Here is a 21,313-nt window from a genome sequence, read left to right on the forward strand (position 1 = left end):
TAGATGAAAATCCCCAAACTCCCATTCAGTTGAAAACTTTAAATCCATTCCAACTCCCTCCTCCAATTTAACTTCCAGAATCCTAATTTCAGAATGAAAATCCCAAATAAATCCCCATCCATATGAAAACCCTAAACCCACCCTTCATGCTGAAACAACAAAATCTCCGTCATGCAGCTGGGAATTGCAAATCCCTCCCTAAAATCCTCATCTAGATAAGAACCTCAAATCAGCACTTCAACTTCTTGCATGTGAAAATCCCAAATCCAGTCACATCCTGATAAAAATGGCAAATCCCACAGCCCTCCATTCTTGTGTGTTTGATGAAAACACAAACCTCCTCTCCAAGCTTCACAAACCCTCCATCTAGCCTCCTACAGGGGGTTGGAAGACCCGAATTCCCCTCCAAACTGTATCCCAGTAAAAATCCCCAATCCCCCAAGTTCCCCCACATCCAGATGGAAAGCCCAACCCCCTCCAAACTCTACCCCAAAGAACCATTGCCCATGTCTTATGGCAGGTGGGGAACACAGACATTCTCCCAGAATCCAATCTCAGTAAAAAACCTCAAATTGCCCAAAGCTCTCATCCTGATGAATGCCCCCAATCCCACCCACTAAGAATCCCTGCAAACCCCTATCCTGATGAAAACCCAAACTCTACCCTCAAGTTCTACGAACCCCCCAAATCACCACCTGTAGATGGGTAGGTGAGAATCCCAAATCCTCTGCCTACCCCTCAAACTTCCATCCTGATGAATATCCCAAATACATCCACATGAAGATGGAAAACCCAACTCCCTCCAAACTCTATCCTAAGAAACCCCCAAATCTACCCTAACCCCAAATCACCCCTTACGACAGCCCAGATCCCACCCCAAACACACATCCCAGTAAAAACCCCAAATCTCCCCAAGCACCCTTTAGACAAAATCCCCAGATATATTCCCATGTAGAAAATCCAATTCCCCCTAAACTCTACCCCAAATAACCCCTATATCACCTTCCATAGCATTGAGGAAACCCAGACATCCTCTCTCAGACCCCCATCCCAATAAAAGCCCAGAATGCCCCTAATCTCAATGAATAACCCAATCACTCCCAAATTCCTCCAGATTTTATCCCAATTAACCCCCAGATCACCTCTTATCTCAAGCAGGAACTCCAAATTCCCCCCAGACTCACACCCTACTAAAAAAAAAAAACCCAAATCCTTCCAACCCCTCCTTGCAACAAACACCCCAAATCCCCTCCACGCATCCCAACCCCTCCACAAAACTCCGCCCGGACAACAAACCCAAATTCCATCCTCAAATCCCCTTGTATCAACTGACATCCATAACCCCCCCTCCAACCCCAGCCCCGGTTCCGAGGGGGCGGAGGCGAGGGCGGGCCGGGGATGCTGCGCACCTCCCCCGGCTGCGGAGGGGGCAGCGGGTGCGAGGCCGGGGGAGGGCAGCGGGCGCCCGACGGGGAGAGCGCAGGGAGCTGAAACGGGGACGGCCGCACAGAGCACCATGCGGGCACCGCTGCTGCTGCCGCTGCTCCCGCTGCTGCTGCACGGTAAGTGGCACCCGGAGCCGCCTCGCTGTTTTGCCTTCGCTTTGCTGGTTTGTTGTTTTTTTTTTTTTTGCTGTTGTTTTTTTTTGGGTGATGCGCACATCCAGCATCCTCCCTCTCTGCTTTCTTCTTTACTCGTTGGAAGCAATTGGGGAAGAAAGGTGTAAAAAAAAGCACTCGGGGTGGTGTGTGCGTGAATCTGGCTTTATTCAGCCTCTCGTTTAGAAACTAAGTGCAGGAAACCATTCGAATTGCCAACCGGCAGCTCAACTTCGGGCGCGAATCTATAAGGCAGCACGCCGCAGTGCTCGTTCCTTTATGCAACGCTGTGAGCTGAACGCGCTGCTTCTTCACAAAGCCCTTCAGTGGGGCACTGGAGCGGCGGTATGGAGAAGAGAGCATGGAGCACTGAGCCTCATGCAGCAATTTTGGGGCCCCAGTTGTGGTCGGAGTTTGGGTTGGTGTCGTGGTTTGGATGTTGGGTGAGCGTCATGGATAGACTTTGGGTTGGAGTCATGGTTCTGCTTTAGGTTGGAGGCATCGTGGCAGTGATCCAGAGTGCATGGTGCTGTCCGGATTGAGCCCGTGCCTTTCCTTTGTGGAGAGGTGGGAAAAAGATGAGGGGAGATGGCAAAGTCAGTGTTGGAGGTGGGTAAAGGAGGTGGAGTGGTGGAGACCCTTTGCTGGGAGGGATTGCGGAGGTTGGGGAGCGGAGGTGCGGATGCTGTCTGGGGTGCTGTGAGAATGGCTGTGGGAGGGATGGTTTTGTCAGAGTGATGGTCTTAAATTGCTCAGACAAGTAGCGGGGAGGTGAAATGCACGGATTGTTTTCGAGGGGAATAAAGGCCGGGAGGAGTTGGGGGATCTCTTGATTCAGAGAGAAATGGGGGAAAATAATAAAAGAGGAGGTGAAATCTTGCTCTGGGTCACATCGAACAGCGGAGCCTCCGGGGAGCTGCACAGGCTTTGATTCAAGGTAACAAAAGCTCGGGATCTCTCTGGAGGTAAAAGCAGAGAGAAGGGAGGGCCCTGGGGTCTGAACTGCAGAGGTCAGGCTGGAATCTGCCTGCCCCTGTTTTATTGTCCTGCTGCTCATGGGTGTTACTGTGTCACCTCGTGGCATCTGGTCGTGGTGGGCACACAGGTGGGAAGTCCTCGTCTCCTCCTGATGCTGACGTGGGCTTTGCAAGAAAATTCTCTTGCTGTTAAAAGGGCTCAGCCTCATTAATATTGGCATAAAGCATGAGTTGTTAATGCAGTTTTTCTGACACTGGCCAAAATTTGGCTGAATTTGGCTTCTTGGAAGGTTTTGTGTTGTTTTTCAGAACGGAGTGCAGAGTGGGACAAAAACAGGTTTCAGCTCCAGGATGGTGCCCTGGGAAGATAGAGGGACCTGTTTCTACAGCACTCTCAAGTGATCCTATTACATATTTCTCGGAAATTATTTGATTAAATCCTTCAAAAACCAGCATTTCCTTGCCATTAGTTGCTGCTCCTAAGGTTTGAAATAAGCTCCTTAGAGGTGCTTTTATGTTGTTCCTTGGTTGCTGGCACCGGGATTTTCTTCCTTCGGGGTCGAAATAGGCTTCCTTTGCAGCTGGGTGTTTGGACTTGGGCATGACTGCTTGGCCGGGTCTTGCTGCTGGTCCCAGCAGTGCTTGTCTATCGTAACCATCTGCATTACTCAAGTAGTGCACCTCTTTTTCCACCAAATTGGACAGAAGTCGAGTTTGTAAATGAAACCAGAAGGTTTTTTTTTGTGGCTTAAAGGAGTAACTGGGATGGAGCTCATTGCCACTTGCGCTTGTTTTCTGTTTAATTTGAATGTGAAACTCGTGAGTGAGCAGGCAGCTGGGTTTTGGGATGGTTTCTATTGCTGTGAGGAAGAAGGTGACAAGGTTGTGTTTGGGGCAGAGCAGAACTGGACTTTAGTTCTTAAGAGCAGCTCTTTGAGGTACAGCTGTTTCGCTATGAATGTTGCTTCCAGGTTTGCAGCTGATTCTCAAAAGATCCCCCCTCCCATTTCTCTTTTGCCACAAATCAGAGTAAAATCACACTCAGACAAAGCACAGCAACTCCACACAAGAGATGCTGCACGTAAAACATGGGGCACATAACATCTTGAAATTCAGACAGCTTGTGAGGGGCCCTATGGAGTTATAGCGTGCTCCCAGGGTATTTTATTTATTCCTCCTACTTATTAGATCTTCTGTGCCACTGGGGGCACAATAGCAGAATTGCATCAGGAAGAGTAAAACGATATGTTTTATCCTCAGAGGATTAAGAAGAGCCCCAAGCTCAAACCTGCCCTAAGGGCAGGAGCAGCCCTTACCCTTTGTCTGACTCTAAACAAACACATCTCCGGGCTGCTGCCAAAACAGCCTTCTTCATTCCCAAAAGCTGCTCTGGTTCCCTGGTGCTCGGAGCTCGTGTTTGTCCAAGACAAGCTGTCAAAGACGTGCATTCTTAAAATCCATCTGATTCATTGGATGCTAATGCTGAGATGGGCTGAAGCAGGAAATTGGTGGGTGCCAACAGGAGGAAAAAAGTCATTAACTGAAGCGTTTCAAATTCAGCACTGAAGCAGAACGCGTATTCTCATACAGTCACTGCTGGAGGAACTTTGACGGGATTTTTGCAACTCATTTCCAACTCTTGCCATTTTAGCAGCGCAATACCTTTGATTCCCGGTGGTAAAACAGATTCAGTAATGATACCCCATGGGTCTGTTTTAGGAGGCTTAATTAAAGGCTTGTTTGTAAAGCGCTTGAAGGTCCCTGGATGAAAGGAGCTGGAGCCATGCAATACACTGATTTAATTCCAGAGAGTTGCTTTAAAGGCTTGTGATGAGGAGGCTGGTGATCACTCATGTTGGTGGTGGCAGGAGACTGGCTGCAAATATCTGCTCTCAGCATTTGCAGAGAGGTTTGGGTTGCACTTCAGTTATTTCCCTTTGAATCCTGCATCTTCCATCCCCACTTGCACCCTCCAGATGACATAGGAATGCCAACACAGTGCAAACAAGCTCTGGAGTGTTTTGGGACAGTGGGATTTGGAAACCAAATTCCAGTCAGTGAGGATCCCTCAGGCTGTGCAGTATCCCCTGTGTTATTCTGGGTGTTACACCACTTTTCTAGAGCAGAGATTTGCTATCAGGATTCAGACACAGCATGCATCCATCCCACCTGCTCACACCTGCATTGCATTTTGCCCCCTTCTTGCTCAGCTGCAAGTCCTTCACCAAGTGGGCCCTTTGCCTTATCCCTGATGATCTACAATGGCACCCAGAGCCATGGTGCCTTCAGTAGCTCCTTCCACATATGGTCCAGGCAGCTGGGACCAAGCCTGGTGCAAACCCACACACAGGGGCACAGAACACCCTTTCCTGAACACCAAGCCAAGCACTCACCTCACCTTCAGTCCTAAACGTCACAGAAGGGCTTGAACTCTGTAGGAATCCAGGTGGCCCTGTTTGGTCCATTCCCCATGTGCAGGCATGTATAATCTCACAAGCTCTCTGGAGTATTTTCTCATGCCCCTACCAATTTCCTCCTCAAAAATCTCTTTGTGTGCACTGATGGCCTGCACAGCTCCTTCCATAACCAGCCAATCTCTGCGTAAAGATGTTGTTCCTGAGTTGCAGTGCATGCCCTGCCTTTCAGAGAGCTCTTCAGCAAATATTGCTTATGTTATTATTGTTATCCTAGAAGATGCACACAGTCATCTGTTAATCATAGAATCATAGAACGGTCTGGGTTGAAAGGGACTTTGAAGATCACATAGTTTGAGCCCCCTGCCATGGGAAAGGACACCTCCCACTAAATCCAGGTGTTTAACATCACAGCCGTTGTTCTCCAGCCACCTGTGCTCGTAGAATCATAGACTATCCCGAGTTGTAAGGGACCCATCAGGATCATCGAGTCCAACCCCTGGCTTCACAGGGGACAAACCAGGGTGCATCTTGCTGCTGAATGTATTTGGATGAGTTCACATGCCATAAAATGTGCTAAGCACCCATAAGATGGAGCTGTTGGGGTTGAAACCATGGCGTATTTGGGGCATGGTTTGTTGTTTTCTGCACAGGTGTTGCACAGCCATTTCAGAGCTGTGTGCTATAGAAACCTGTCTTGGGATTCTTTGATGGGAGATAGCATTGCAGCTTGTGAGACAACCAGCCTTAGTGTTTGTGGATGAAGTTCCAACCCCCTGCAGAATCCTTTCTATGTGCCATTGGTGCTTGACCAAAGAATTGCTCTTTTCCCCTAAACTGTGGTGGTGTGATGGTGTCCCATACCCTGAGGTGCTTTGTCATGCTGAATTCTTCATTATTTGGGAGCTTTGTCAAGTTTAAATGGCTCTAATTGCACATATTTCTGCTGTAGTGCTTGGCAGAAGCTTTGCTGTGCTTTGCTCTGGAGGTCCCTGAGAAAGATGGAAGGAGACAGGAGAGAAGTGCTCTCCTCATGTCACAGCTCCAGTTTTGAGGTGCCTAAGCAGTGGGACTAGTCCATATCCCAAACCACATTACGTTAGAGTTTAAACCCACCTGAAGTTAGCTGCCTGTTTTGAATTGCAAATAGTGCTAGAAATAACAAGTGCTCTGGAGAGTCCTGGAAAATGCCAGTAGTAGCGTTCCTGATACTACTATTTGTAGTGCAAAGCTTTGAGGTGGGATACAATTCTTTGATTCTGTGATTCTGTGATTTGGCATGAGCTACATGGTGGGCTGCATGGATACTGGGCTTGAGCCATAGAGAATCTCAAGTCTCAGGTCTTTGAAAATTGCTGAGGCCCATTGGCAACCAGCAAATGCCAGGATGCCTCCTCAACCCTATTGTGAAAAAAACCTCTGTGCTTCAAGATATAAAGTGAAGTTGCTCCAGACCCTTAAGGCACCATTATTCTCCACTGATCATTTGCTTATCAGAGCACAGATTTTCTTGCTGAAGTTTTCTCATCACCACATGTGGCTGCTTTGCAAATCACTGTCTTTGCAGCACATGCTGCTCCACGTGCAGCGAGTACCTATTGCTTCCCATAAATAATGCACGTGTTGTGGCTTTCTTGGTCACAGGCCAGGAGTGCTTACTGTTGTGTGTGCTGCTGGTGACAGTTAGGTGACAAAGTATTGCAAGGAGGCAGGGAGAATGCAAAAGACTTATTAAAATTAACTCCGTGCGACGCCTCAATGCCCGGAATAGAGCAGAAGGGCAAATGAATGGGAAAGAGCCTTCAGCTATGGTACAGCACCTGGTTTTAGATATGCATCCGTAATAAACCAGCTGCAAAAAGGCAGTGTCTGAATGCACTGTGCTCCCCACGTTGTGATGTGGCTTTTAGCACGGCTCAACTTGTACATAGCTCGTCCAAGGCACCACTGCTCAACATAGTGATGGGGCCACCATCCCCTTATTCTGGGGAGAATTCAGATTTGTAAGGAGATGAGTGAGTCTGAAAAAGTGCAGTGTAACTGTGAATGTTCTGGAAAACAGGTCATATGCGGAGGGGAATTGGTATTGTCCAGCTTGGAAGAGAGGAGGCTCAGGGGAGACCTTACTGTTGTCTACAGTGACATGAAAGGAGGTTGTGGCGAGGTGTGGGTTGGCCTTTTCCCCCTGTTAACAGCAATAGAACAAGAAGGAATGGCTTTAAGTTGTGCTAGGGGAGTTCAGGTTGGATATTAGTTTCTTCTCAGAAAGAGTGATGAGGCACTGGAACAGGCTGCCCAGGGAGGTGGTAGAGCGGTGTTCAAGAAAAGGGCAGATGTGGCACTGAGGGACATGGTTAGTGGGCATGGTGGGCGTGGGTTGATGGTTGGACTGGATGACCTTGGTGGTCGTTTCCAACCGTAATGATTCTGTGATTTAGACACTAGAGATTTGTATGTCCATGGATGGTGCCCTGCAGGGTTTATGTTACACCAAAAGCATCCAGGATCTGCCCTCAGAAATACTGATCTTGCTTAACAGTATCTGTTTAGAAATGTCCAAAAATGTGGGTTTGGAGATGTGCTCTTGGTGGGTCAGGAGCTCACCATAGGGACTGCGGCTTGTAAGGCAGGTGGGAAAGCAGTCTTTGGGTTTAAATCAAGGCTGTGTTTGAACCTGAGTGCAGGACGTGCGCCTTAGAAACAGGCAGGTGGGATTTGCAAGGAGATCTCCAAAATGGAACAGTTAATGTTTTATTTTTGAGTTACTCCCATTGTAGATGTTGCCCTGAGGTTGGCTTCATATTCTTAGCACCCAAAATAAAAGCTGGATTAATCCAGCAGGTTTTTTTTTTTTTTCTTTGCAAATTCAATTGCAAAGAATTGCAAATTGCAGCTTTGGTCTTCCAGCACACGTGCATGGTGTTAGAGAGGAGAAGGTCATTTTGCAGTGGTAGCATAAGGCCTTAGTTATTAATGACAAAGGCTGAATTTTTCTCTCTCCGCCTTAATTGATTTTAGTAATTCCAACTGAAGGAGATAGAAACTGGCTTAGAGTTATTCAGCTGTAGTACTTAAAGATACATTAAATCTACGTGCTGGCTATTGTAAGAAAGGAGGAGACACGCTTATCAGGCAGTTATTCTAAGTGGTTTCTGCTAAACACAGTCCAAGAGAGAATGCCAGATTTCTAACTCTGGCAGAGTGAATTTGAAAGGACTTGCAGGTTTTGGAGAAACTGTGTTTGAAAAAAGTCCTTTCTTTGAAGCGTGATAACAAACACGTTGTTTTTTTCTTCCCCCCCCAGAGTCTAAAGGCAGAAGGGTGAGATAAGAAATTCCACCACAAACGCAGTGAGGAAAAAAAAATGTCCAAAGTTTAAATGAAACTGCCTGGATGGCTTTCAGGGTGACTATTACACCTTGCTTATCACGGCACTGTGTTCCTCGACTGTGAGAAAGGGCAGAGTGGGCAAAGCGGTGCACTGCATTCCCCAGCACGTATCCAATTGGCATCAGCTGTATTGATACAGCTTTTCCCTGGATAATCGCAAATGGTCGCAGCAGTACCAGGAGCAGAGGTGGACCCACGAGCAAGAGACATGCTGCATTCCTCAGCTCTTCTGTAGCTTTCTTAGTGAGGAGCCGAATAGACTTGATGGGGATGATTTAAAATGTTTAATCAGTTGTTTTAAAAATAATTGAATGGGTTGTATCTAAAAAAGTCACCCTCCCAGCTGACTGCAGGAGGTTGTGTTGTGTTGAGGGACATGGTTTAGTGGGAGCTCTTGGTAATAGGTGAACGGTTGGACTGGATGATCTTTTAGGTCTTTTCCAACCTTGGTGATTCTATGATTCTATGATTCTTAGTTTTGTAAAAGGGGATCAGCGTGAAGTTAAAGGTTTGATGGGTATGAAGCATGTACTTTTTATGCTCACTTCATTGTGTCTGAGGCTTAGTATTGTCACTGGCAGCATGCAAGTATGTTCAGAACTTCTGAGGAGTGTTATTAAATATATACATATTCTAAATAAGCAATTATACCCCTGTATCTGGCATCCTGCTCCAATAAGGGTGGTGAAGCACTGGCACAGGTTGCCCACATTGATGGTGGGTGCCCCAGTTGCAGGGGAGTTGGACTAGATGGCTTTTAATGATCCCTTCCAAATCAAACGATTCTATGATTCTGCAAATTATAGCTGTCCTTGTTGGTCCTTTCTAATTTATCAACCAACAGAAGAGATGCCTAAGGCACAGTCAAGAGAAGAACGTTTTCTAGCATGTTCTAGGTGAGCTACTATTAAGCCTTTTCAATAGAGACTGCTATTGCACCACTTCCAACCCAGCATTTTATTTCATGAAATCTTTTGGCCGTGTTCTCCCTCTCTAGCTGATGGTGACCTGATTTGGTTTCAGAGCCTGCATCAGTTTGTTCCCACAGGTTTCTCTTGGCAAGATGGAGAACATAATAACTCGCAGTAAATGCACAAAACAGCTCCCACCTTGCTCTTTTTTTTTTCTTTTTCTTTTTTTTTTAATAATGCTGTGTTTTCAGATGGATCAGTTCTCTGATCTGGCTCAGCACACTGTGACAGTGTTCATATTCTTGCAGGGCAGAGCCTCTTTCAAAATGCGCATGGTTTGATGCCTAGTTAAAGCAATGCTATAAGCACACCGAAAGCATCCATGGCAATGGAAGGTTGGATTGCAGCAGTGCAGTGTGCTACAAATGGAATGAGCCTGCACCTGCCGTAGGGCTCCTGGCAAAGCCAAGAGGCAACCGAGGCAAACCATGAGCAAAACGAGACGTGACATCCGATTGGATGTGAGGCCAGCAGGCAAATCACCCTCTTGACCTCAATTTTCAAGCATGCAGAAGTTAATCTCAGCATACCCCAGTGGCTCTCGAGATCATCAGTGCTGCACTTGCCTGAGCCTCGGGTAATTCACATGTAGATGCTGACCTCTTTGGTACAGGTGATAAATTTTCCCATCTTGGATAATCATGTAAAGTATCGTAAAAAAGATGCATTCTGAGCTTCTTACAACACCCTACTATTGAACATAAGTTCTTCCCAGATGGCTGAAAAAAAAAAAACCCTCCAAACTCTCACTCTGTGCAATTTGTAGGCTTCTAAGACAGGTCCTTGAGGTACCAATGAATCCCCATTATCCACATTCAATACAGGAACGTGCTTTTTCTCATTAAAACCTCACAAAGGGTTCAAAACTTCCTTTTATTGCAAAGTGCTTTGATTTAAATTGATGTGGCTTAAAGTAGGAATTTCAATCATGGTTTAAAATAAGGAAGCAAAACGTCTTTATTGGAATGATTTCATTTTAATCATGCTTTTCATTTCCAATTCATAGCTATATCCCTTACGCAAGGTTGATTCCCCTTGGTTGCTCACTGTAAAACATGGAGATTTACAGCCTGCTGTTACCTTTCAGCTGTATTTTCTAACTGGGTAGTCACACTTTGAACATATTTGTTTAAACAGCTATATAGGCTGCCACCACTCTGTTTTGATTTTTAATGTGTACATCTTTCAGGTCTCCCTAGGAAATGATGAACGGCGCTAACTTTGGGCTCATTGCAGGCAATCACTCTTCACTCATGAGTGAAATTTCTGTTAAACTGACAGATGTGAAACAGCATTTAAAATTCTTTTAAGATACATCAGGCAACCAAGGACTTGGATACCTAACACATACACTTTTCAACACGCTTTCAAGATTAAAACTAAGAAACGTATTGAGCAAATCTCAAGTGTCAATCTCAGATGGAGTTAGTGACTGAAATGAATTGTTTCTTGTCCCTGGGGGGTTGTGAATAAACAGGAGTTGTTCTCTTAAATCTCACTTTTACTGTTTAAAGCAGGAGAGAAAGCTATTTTATTTTTCAGCTGCCAGTTCCCAGTTGCTTACACAGTTTAAAATTAACCATTGGTGGAATTGCTGAATGAGTCTTTCTATTATATGCAGAGAGGCTGGGGCACTGGAAAAAAAAAAAAGAAAGGAAAAAAAGGGAAAAAGAAAAAAAAAAAAAGGTTAGGATTAGGGTTAACTGTCTTTAATTGGCTCACCAGTTTTTGTGTTGCATCCAAATCTCATCTCATTTAGTGCTGAAAAATTCCAAATCCCCAAGTACCATGGATGTTCCATTTATACTTAGCGCAGTGTATTGGTTGTAATGTATATGTTTATATTTCCTGTTTGATGCTATTCACATCATCCTTTCAAAAAATAGGAGTTGACCTCACCTTGCCAGGACAGTGACCCATGGCAGTGCAGGTCTTTCTTCCCCATGGAACAGCAGCTTGGAGCAGTTCTTGCGTCCAGGAGAGCAGTGTAGTCTGGCAGATCCTGGTGAGCTCCCACCCAGGCGCACTGCATGGCCATCATGGGGATCTTGGAAGCACAAGGAGTAGTAAGTTCAACCCCCTTTCTTTTTTCTGAAGTAAAACCCTATTAATAGACAATTGTGTGAAACCTGGGGGAACCTGGAACCTCTCAGCTGGGCCGTTTAGATCCATCTCTCTGATGATCCTACACGAGAACACTTTCTCCAGTTGGCTTGATGATTAAACATCATGTTTAAGGCAACAAACACACAAAAGGAAAACAATTTGATGATATGATATTGCAGTGTCTTGAGCTCCTTACCATAGGAAGATGCTCTCAAAGGATGTCTTCATTAGAAGGCTGTTCAGCATGATCATTGCCACCAAGATGATTGTGGTTGCTGCTCGTGCCGTCACTGTTCTGCATGTATCTGTTGCAGCTATTGGGGTATCAACTCCATTGTATGGAGGCATCTCTGCCAAGATACATCAGTTAAGATTGCTAAAACTGCCTGAAGTGTCTCAGCTGGAGGCAGCTCAAGGCAAAGGATGCACTAAGATCATTCAGGCCCTGGGCTGGATCTTGCAGCCCTCACTTTGTGCTTCTCCAGGCCAAATCCTTCACAGGCTATTGGAGGTATCAGTGTCTCAGGACAGCCACACTACAGTGAAGTGCTGTCATGCAGACCAGTTCTCAAAATCTAGCCTGTAATATACCATCTCACTAAACTGCTTTTTCTGCGGGGCTTTCCAGCAAGGAGAGGGCTGATAGCAGATTGGGTGGTGTTACCTAATGAGGGCAAGGATGGCCAATACTTCCACCACTGTGTGCTGTGTGATCAAAGACAAAGCCTACCATCCATCAGTATTCACATTTGCTTTGTTGGTGTTCCTCCCAGATGTGGCCTCAACTGGTGAGGGCAATTTAAGGCAGCTAACTTGGGGAAAATAAAGCTGTTCTTTCTGCCAAGGAAGTGACACAAGAGGAAGGGTGGACTGGTGGTCAATGAAAGGTAGGCATCTAAGGCTGCGTTGCAGCAGGGTGTGTTGTCTCCTGAGGGTCATATAATTTGTATGGTCCAGTAATGGGGTGAGAAATGCAGAAATCTGAGCTGAGAAAGGAAAGAGCTATTTCTCTGTTAAAACAAAAAAAATTTTAAAAATGAAATCCAGCTCTTCTGTGCTCTGTAAAGTCTGGCCATGGGTAGCTGACACCTGCACAGGGTAAAGTTTTGGGGGATCTTAAGGGTTTCTGGTGGCACAGCCAGCCCCTGAAGGTGCAAGGCTGTCGTTCCTCTGATCCCATTAGAAACAGAGATTACGGCGGCTCATCCACATTGCTGATAGAAGCACAGAAGCTCCATCTCAGAGCACAGAGCGAGCAGCTCAATAGGCATCAGGCTGTGTGCAGAGCTGCATCACGGTGCTTATGAAGGAGAAAGTGGAGAAGAATGCAAGGAGCTGTGTTTTCGACACAACTCGAAGATGCCAAGCTCTGAGCTGGCTGATTGCTGAGGGCCTTGCTGCGTTTTTGATGAGAAGAGGAAGGAAAATTTTGATGCTGGGCGATTGCACTCTGCTTTTCCAGCTTCCTTTTCTAATTGCCTGCAGGATTTTTTGGCATAGCGATCGCAGAGGTGCTTCCAGCCCTAACCTCCAAACGCCCACAGGATCCTGCCCCAGGAACAGGGCTGCTATGGGCTGAAAGCCCTCAGCTAAGATACAGATTTTGTAAACTACCAAATTCACGCGTAGCTTGTGAACTTGGTGAGAAGTACTCCTAGGAGAGCCCTGCCGAAGGAGTGCTGGCAGTTTGGTGTTTGTGTTTGAGCTGGAGGAATTCGGTGGTAGCTCTACGCTTTGTCTTCCCACGAGTGTGTTTTGTGGGGCTGCTCCAATCTGTAGTGATGTAAGCTGCTTTCTTTGCTGGCAGCAGCGCCGAGGGCTGCCCCCAGCCCAGCTGGCTTTTTCGGGAGGTTTCCTGCTAATCCAGCTCAGAGGGCAGGGCTTTGTTTCCATCTTTACTGACTAAGAAGGGGGTGAGGAAGGTGCAGCTCTTGAGTCGTTTATGTAGGGATTTTGGTTCGGTGTGAGCACAGCAGGCAACAAGGGAATAAGATTTTGCCTCTGCTCAGATCTGGCAGGAGAATATACTTAGCAACAGCCACAGTTTTGTGCAACAGGACTATCCTTTTCTGTGATGGACAGGTGATTATGAGGTGCCTGATTTCACATATTTTTCCCATATTTTTCCCCCCATAAGGCAGGGAATGGCTTATTATAGCAACTCACTGCCACTTGGACCTCACTATATATCCCTAAGTTCAAAGTCTGCAAGTTGTCTTGGCCCTGTTCAACTCATAGCTAAACCATGAAGCCTATGAGACTGGGAAAAGAAGGTTTGCTCTTCTTGATGACGTAAATTCATAGAATCATAGAATGGTTTGGGTTGGAAGGGACCTTTCAGATCGTCTAGTTCCAACCCCTTTGCTATAGGCAGGGACACCTCACTGTAGACCAGGCTGCTCAAAGCCCCATCTAGCCTGTCCTTCAATGCTTCCAGGGAGGGAAGACTAAAGTGTTTGTTTAATAGCAATAAATGTCACCTTTTGGGTACAGCTGTAGCTGGTGTGGTGTGAGCCAGTTTCTTTTCTTAGAGGTCGTTTCTTACCTTGATGATTCTATTAGGGACATGGTTTTGTGGGCATGGTCTTAGTGATGTGTTGAACTTGATGATCTCATGGTCTTGGTGATTCATTGATTCTGCATGGTTCTTCTCCTGTTTGGGACAGCAGATGACAGGCTTGCTAGTTAAGTAATTGTATAATAACAACGGTCAATACCAAGCATTGCTAAAAGTCACTGTTTGCTTTTGAAGCCTCAGCTCTCCCTTGCTTCCATGATCAGCATGTCCAATGCCTGATTTCTGAGAGCTGTCCTGACTGAAGTCAAAGGCTATTTTGCCCTGATAATAATAACCAGATACATCTGGAGGAGCTGATGGTGCTTTCCTTAAAGTGTGTGTGTGGATTTTCAGTTGTCTCTTCTGCCCTTCTGTAATTGAATGTGCTGGTTTTCTTGTGCCTCACAGAGTAGTTTTTGCAACAAGACTGCTTTGAATTGGCAGTGATCACTTGCAGACAGAATTGTTCAAACAGCAGCAGCCTTTTCTGGTATACCACATGCCCAGCATGGGCTGCATTTGCTGTCCCTCTTTCTTCCCATTACTGCTCCCCAGGATTATCACCAGTAGTACCCACTGAATCCCAGCTCAGTGCCCCATCCATCATTCTTCTGGTGGCTTTCTGCAGGTCCCATCAAAGACTCAACCTGCAGTCACTTTTTTTTTTTTTCCCATCTGCCGCTCCATCATAACTTTAGGTCACTTTTCTAAAAGAAACACCCAAACTGATTTGTCAGAGCTTCACTGCTGTGCTATAAGCAGTGATCCGGTCTCTGCAGTTCCAGGAGCAGAGTAATTTGGATAATATCATCAAGCCCAGCACCAGTCCTCCTTTTCTGCCCACTGCTCTGCCCTCTTCGAGGTAATGAACCAGCATGGTGTTTGCAGACCTGACAGCTTCTGTAAAGCGAAAGGGGAGGATGATTAACAGCAGGGAGGGGGTGCAGCTCCTTCTTCCTTCCTGCTTCCTTTACTCCCTTTGCTCCCTTCCCTTGCCCTGTCATGCCTGACTGCTGCACGACTGCCAGACATGGCCATGCCACTTTGCAGCCAGGAGGGAGAAGGATTTTGGTGGCAGGGAGATGTCACTGAAGCCCTGAGCTCCAAAGCTAACACAGATGCAGATTTTTTTCCATTCAGAGCCCCAGGAGCATGGGTACCGCAAGCTCTCCTTTCTGCAAGATGCCATGTAGTATTTCTTCTCCTAACCACTGATTCTATTCATGCTCAAACCCACTACCTAGACCTTCTGGTCCAGGGACAGATGTTGAGTTTTTGAGGAGCTGAATATGACCCCTGTTGCATACCATACTTGTATTTTTCAGTATACAATAATGCCACAACTTGTTTGAACTGTGTGCAAAATGCTGAATCCTCGACCTAGTGACATCCTACAACTTCCCATGCTCTTCTGCTTGGCTCTAACCACACAGGAATCCCACTCCTTGCTGGGAGAACAACATTGTTCCCCTATTGACTCATAACAATGAGGTCACTGGGCTGGAAAGACAATGTCACTCAGCAGCCAAGAACCCAGCTGGCTGGTCCTGGTTGTGTCTCATCTCCTATGACAAAACCACATTTGATTTGACTAATTAAAACTGTTGCAGGCTCTGTCTTGACCAGAATGTGCATTGTTTTTCATAAGCATCAAGTCAGGACAGTTGGCCAGCTTATTAGTGAGAGCTGCCTTCTTTCTCCACCATTGCTACTTGCTGTGTAAGCCTATATTCCTTTTCCTAGCAACGGACAAACCATCTCAGAGATATGCCACCATATGCTTCAGAGCCTGATACATGTTTAAAGAAGGACCTAAGGCCATCAAGACATTCCATCCAGAGCCCATTCTGCACCAACATGAACCAGCTCAAACCATTTTAGGATGGCCAGTCTGTATTGCCATCCAGCTTTAGTTAGACACACAATATTTTGGTGTCCCTGCTTTTGAGTTTGGTATTGCACCTCAATCCATGGCACTGGGGTGCTTCCATGTCCCATATGCCCCACGAAGGACAATTTGCCTGGCCCATGCACCCAGTGGATGGACCAACTTCAACCCAGAACTGTCTGCAGACAAAGGATATATTTCTACTTGCTTATGAGTCATCTTTTCATCTTTCCCTTTATGCACTTTTTGGGTGGTAAAGGCACAGTACCCACACATAAACAGGGAAATGTCCAAGCACTGTGCCAGCAATCTGCACATCTGCCATAAATCTCAGCGTCCCTCAACTGCAGTGTTGGGACCAGGGGCTGCAGCCTTCACTGCTTCATAGACAAAGAGGTTTTGAATGCCTGAGATCAGTGGGCACTTCTGCTGTCATCATTTCTTGTTCTTACTGCCATTCTGAGTGAGATTATCCTGTAGATACCGAATAAAAATGCCCTAAGAGACTTCTCAGAATAAATACTGTTTGGTGCTGCCAGGTTACGATTTCCATTAAAGCCCCAATTTTTTTTTTTTTTTTTCCTGTCCACAATGCAATTGTCTGAAATCAGATTTATCTTTTTTTGCTGCCCAGGCTCAGCTGAGCAGGAGTGCTTGGTGTATGTTTACCTCGACTGCTGTCCCAGCCCTAAAGCACAGCAGCCGCTTCTTTTGAAGAACACACAAAGCAAGGAAGAGGAGCTATTGTTTGGGAGGAAGTTGAATTATAATGTAATAGACTCTCATGGGAATTAGTATTATTAATTATTTGTATTGCTGTGGCACCCAACCAAGATTGGGGCCCTGGTAAGCAAGGTGTTAGACTGGCCTGTAAGTGAAGACAGCTCCTCCACATGAAATCCATATGGTTTTGTGTGTAGGGATGGGGAAAGTGTGGGAGGGATAGATTAAATATGTCACCAGGGTAATTTTGGAGAGCTATGGCTGAGCAAGGATGAGCAGTGCATCATTCTTAGAAGAGCATCCTTCCTCTCAGAGGGGAAATGGTTAAGGCTCATCTGCTTTCCTGCCCACAGCAGCAAAGAGAGAATTGCATAACAAATATGCTGTGCAGAAGAGTCCTCCATCAGGAAAGTACTGAAAAAGGTCATCTCTCCCTGTTTGCATCTTTCATCACTGATTCCTGTGATCATGTGTTTTATGTTAAGGACGGGGAGAGCAGGAGCTGCTGAGTTTGAAGAACAAAAGTTCTTCAAGTAGAAACTGAGTCCCAACACACTTATTAAAAAAAAGTAAAAGTAAAGGAGCTGAAATGGATGTTCTTTTTACCCTATAAAACCAATTGCTTCTGGATAGTTAAATAATGAGGCAATTACGAATTTGCCAACAATAGAAGTTGATCTGATTACACAGCTTTAAAGCCACATCGTCTCTGGGGCCACTTGGTGGGAAAGCAACTCTGTACCAGTCAGTCTTTAAATAGTTTTGAATAGGAGGGAGGGTGAGATGTGTCCTTCCCTTCCTAGGCTCTCCCCACTTAAAGAATAGTCCCAAGCCTCCTGCCAAGGGCGTCGTGTCCAGCCATTGCCCAAAGGCTCCACTTGCATGCACAGCTATACAAATGTATGGACATACGTAATGCGTGTGTATACATGGAGCTCCAAATGATCCGGGAAGACCCCACCCAGAGGGAGTTGTGGGTGGGAGCTGAAGAAAAAAGGTGGGACCTGAAATAGCACGGACACACAAAGGATCACAAGGAAATGTGGAGCCCTCCTTGTGACGCTAACAGGAAACCTCCAGGCTGCTGGTTCCGTAACCCTGGCTTGCCAAGGTCATGGAGAGGATTGAACACAGCAGAGGGGCTGATCCTGATGTCCAGCTCAGCTCCTCTACAAAGAGCACTGGGAGAGACCCACAGCCAGGCTGGATGGGACCCTTGGCGTCCTGATCTAGTGCTTGGTCCAGCAGTCTGCAGCCTGGTCTGAGGCATGGGTTGAACTAGGTGATATTTGAGGTCCTTTCCAACCTAAGTCATTCTATGATTCTGTGCGGTGGCAGCCTTAATGTGGGTGAAGGTTTGAAGATACTCCATGAAGTGTTTGTGTAGGAACCAATCCCCAGCACAGTCAAAAAATGCAGCAAAAGCAGATAGCATTGAAGAACTAATGCTTCACTAGGAATCACATGTTTTTACCAAGAGTAGCTGGGATCTGTGAGGATATCACTGGTGCCTCCTGGAGGTGGCTGCCTACATCACTTGGCATAATCTTCATCTACTTCACATCACAGCACCCTTTACCAACTTCAAGCCTCGATGGACCAAAGATGGATCCAGGTCATCACCTTTGGGTCCATCCTGGCTTGGTGGTGGGTGTTGCATGTTGACCCTGAAAAGGTTAAAAATAAAGCTGGTTGGAGCACAGCAGAGCTGAGGGCATAAATTTGGGCTGATGGCATGACTCACCAGAAACACTGGGCACACAGAGAAGGGCGAGGCTGTGGGTCTTATCACAGCCTCCCATCACTCTTCCGCTGGCCATTTTCACCCTCAGGGTGAGCAAGCATCCTCCATGTCCTGCCCTGAGCAAGTCTCTGCCAGAGGCTTGAAGCCACTAGGAGGGAGTAGAGGCTGTCCTGGGAGGGGGATTCCTGCTGTAAATCTTAGAGAGGAGGGGAGGAAAGGGAGGTGCATAGAAGTGCAGACAGCACTTTGCGATGCTGCAGTGGTGCCATGTGCCAGCACAAACTGACCTCTCCATCACCCACATACTCTTTATTTCCTTTACATTGGGGCTGCTTGTGGTGAGATTTCCTTGTTCCTCTAGTTTCACTGTTCTCATCCTTAAGGTTGCAGATCAGACCTCCTCTGTGCTGGGCCTCCAGCCTCTCCTAGAGGCTGATATTCTCACTTCTGCAGCATTCATCACTTTGGGAGACCATCATGGCCTCCATCTCTCATTGAGCAAATCCAGACACATAGCCAATGCATGGCACCTGAGTGACATTACCTGAGAAAACACTTCAGTAGTGCTGGCCAGCTGGCACAGTTTCAGATAGCGGGATAGTAGGGCCAAGTCCTAACTCATCTTGCTCAATATGAACCCAAATATGAGTCCAGCCAGCTGGAGAGGAAGGCAAGACAATGAGTAGGGTAAGAAAACCCACCTCTGCTGACATTGAAGCAGGAGAGGAAGGTGCATCCCATCCCTGATGTTTGATTGGTATTAGTGCCAAATATTACGTTTGGGGGCTTGCTTCTGTGGAAACCATCACCAGATCTCTACTAAATTAGCATTCTTAAACTGCATCTTCCCTTCCCCCCCACTGCATTTTGGCATTCAGGGCTAAGGAGACTTTAATTTGATTTAACCTACTTCATTTTGGCTAAATGGAATGAAGGTTGATTTAAAGCTGAACAAGAGTGGCCACCTGGTGGGTTGTGTGCACTTTGATTAATCCACTCTGAAATCATGCCTTCTTTTAATTTTAGATTAATTTTCCTGAGTACTTTGGTGTAGATGAGCCATCAGGCTGAATGAAAAACAGTTCCCATCTCACTGGTTCATGTCCTGGCTCCCTCTCAAGTTGTCTGTAGTAGTCTTCCACGAAAAACAAGGCAGGGATGATTCAGTTTTCTGGGATAGAAAGCACAGAGAGGAACAACTTCTCTATTTCAAAGAATAAAAATGTCCCCTTGCCATCCTCACACAGCCTTCAATCCTCACTGTAAAGAGTTGTGATGTTGGGTGTTCTTCTAGAGGAGTCAAGTCAGCATTGCCAACCTAGTAGTCTTATCCAGGCTCTTGGTCCTCCCTGCACACCTCAAATGCCTATCCAAATTGAGACAAGTTTAGGCTTTTAATCTTGTTTGTGGTTTTTTTCAATAATTAGACTTTTTAGCACTTACAGAATCAAAAGAATCAAAAGAATGGAAACCCAGTTGCTTAGGTTGTAAGGCACCTAAAAGATCAACTGGTTACAAACCTGTTGTGGGTAGGGATGCCACCCAGAGCTGAAAGGGCTTCTTAGAGACTTAAAGCTCAGAAACTACACAAGAAGAATCCCAAATGTTTTCTGTTTAACAAGGTTATGTGATCTTATGGCATTTTTGTGATTTTCAGTGTCGTTTTGATTCATGGCCACTGTTCAGGGCTAAAGGTAGCTGGGTTCTACCCTGCTGCAGAGCAACTGTTGTATCCCATTACTCAGTGTAAACCTTGAGTTTCTTCCAAAGGCCCTGGGTGACTTCTGCAGAAATAGAGAGCTAAATATACCAGGCTTCATGTCCTTCAGCCACTGGCTGCAGGTGGAAAACTCTCCTGCGGAGCTCTGCATGAAAGAGACTGATGCTCCTTTGATACAGGAGGTCATCTCACTGCCACAAATCTTGCTTCAAAGAAACAAGGCCATCACAGGATGACTCCACTCTTATGGCACAGAGGAGGTATGAGAAGGGCAGGAACACGGCTCTGAGCTTCAGAGCATCCGCCTGGGCTGAGACACGCAGCTTTTTTGGCTTCTGCTCCCGGTGTTTCCGCTCCAGCAGCTCCACTACAGCTTCCTGAGCAATGAGGCATTTCTGCATGGGCTGCAAAGGGCCCCCGTTTCGTTTTGCAGCCCGGGAAAGGTGTGGAGATGGAGCAGATCCTCTTCCAAATCCCAGCAACCCCAGTGGAAAGAGGATGTTTCCATGCTCAGTGATAATGTCAGGGAGTAGAGTGTGTCTGTGTATCTGTTTGCCTCCTTGACAACCTTGTGTGAAGGCTTTTCATTTTCCACAGTAGTCTTCCTGTCTGCTTTTGATTGTTTTTTCCTCTTCACTTCCTAGATAGCTACAGCCTGTCCGTGAGAAGAGTCGTAGAGACACATGGCCTAAATTGGATGTTCAAAGACACGCTCCTAAATAAAATGTGCTGTGTGTATTCGTGACAAGCTGAACTGGAGCTTGGTCCTCCCCGTTGCCTGTGTCTGGAGGTGACCATACTGATGGCACTACCTGGAATGGATCAGTTGGATCCTCTTGGGTGCAAGATGCCGCTGTCCGATCCCAATTTCACAATAATACCCAGTCCTCAAAGGGAAACTCAGGAGAGGACCAATTGTGATGTGAAGGAGAACTTAATGAGAATGTTTTTGAGAAAACAGGATTGTGAAGTGCTGAGATCCTTCTGCTCCACCAGTCCGCAGTCATTAATTAGCGTGGCAAAGGAATGCGTTTCTGCCTCCCAAAATGCAGTGTTTAGAGAGGCCAGGGGAGTGAAGAGGAGAGAGGCTGGGATTGCAGGGGAAGAGCAGTGTGTCCAACAGGGAGACATGCCTTTGAATGATCTTTAATATTTGTCATGCTTCCAAATGAAACAGCAGACAAGCTGAGCTGGCTGAAATACTTACAGAAAGAGCTGATGGGGA

At 46.3% G+C, this 21,313-nt stretch overlaps 1 protein-coding gene across 5 annotated transcripts in view; it reads left to right on the forward strand.

Annotated features, from left to right (window-relative positions):
* Positions 1–1,456: 1,456 nt before the first annotated feature.
* The window catches only part of PODXL (podocalyxin like), a 40,692-nt gene continuing 20,835 nt past the window's right edge, over positions 1,457–21,313 (forward strand). For 2 of the 5 annotated variants that reach the window (XM_042872642.1, XM_042872644.1), the window contains exon 1: positions 1,457–1,562. In XM_042872642.1, coding sequence (XP_042728576.1) covers positions 1,517–1,562 — 46 coding nt within the window. In that variant the 5' untranslated portion in view covers positions 1,457–1,516. The remainder of the gene's footprint in view (positions 1,563–21,313) is intronic. The other 3 variants (XM_042872639.1, XM_042872643.1, XM_042872641.1) reach the window with 2 other exon arrangements.

Source organism: Lagopus leucura, unplaced genomic scaffold (genome assembly GCF_019238085.1).
Source record: "Lagopus leucura isolate 7727_CA_CO unplaced genomic scaffold, USGS_WTPT01 Super-Scaffold_100008, whole genome shotgun sequence".
In the NCBI taxonomy this organism is placed as follows: domain Eukaryota; kingdom Metazoa; phylum Chordata; class Aves; order Galliformes; family Phasianidae; genus Lagopus; species Lagopus leucura.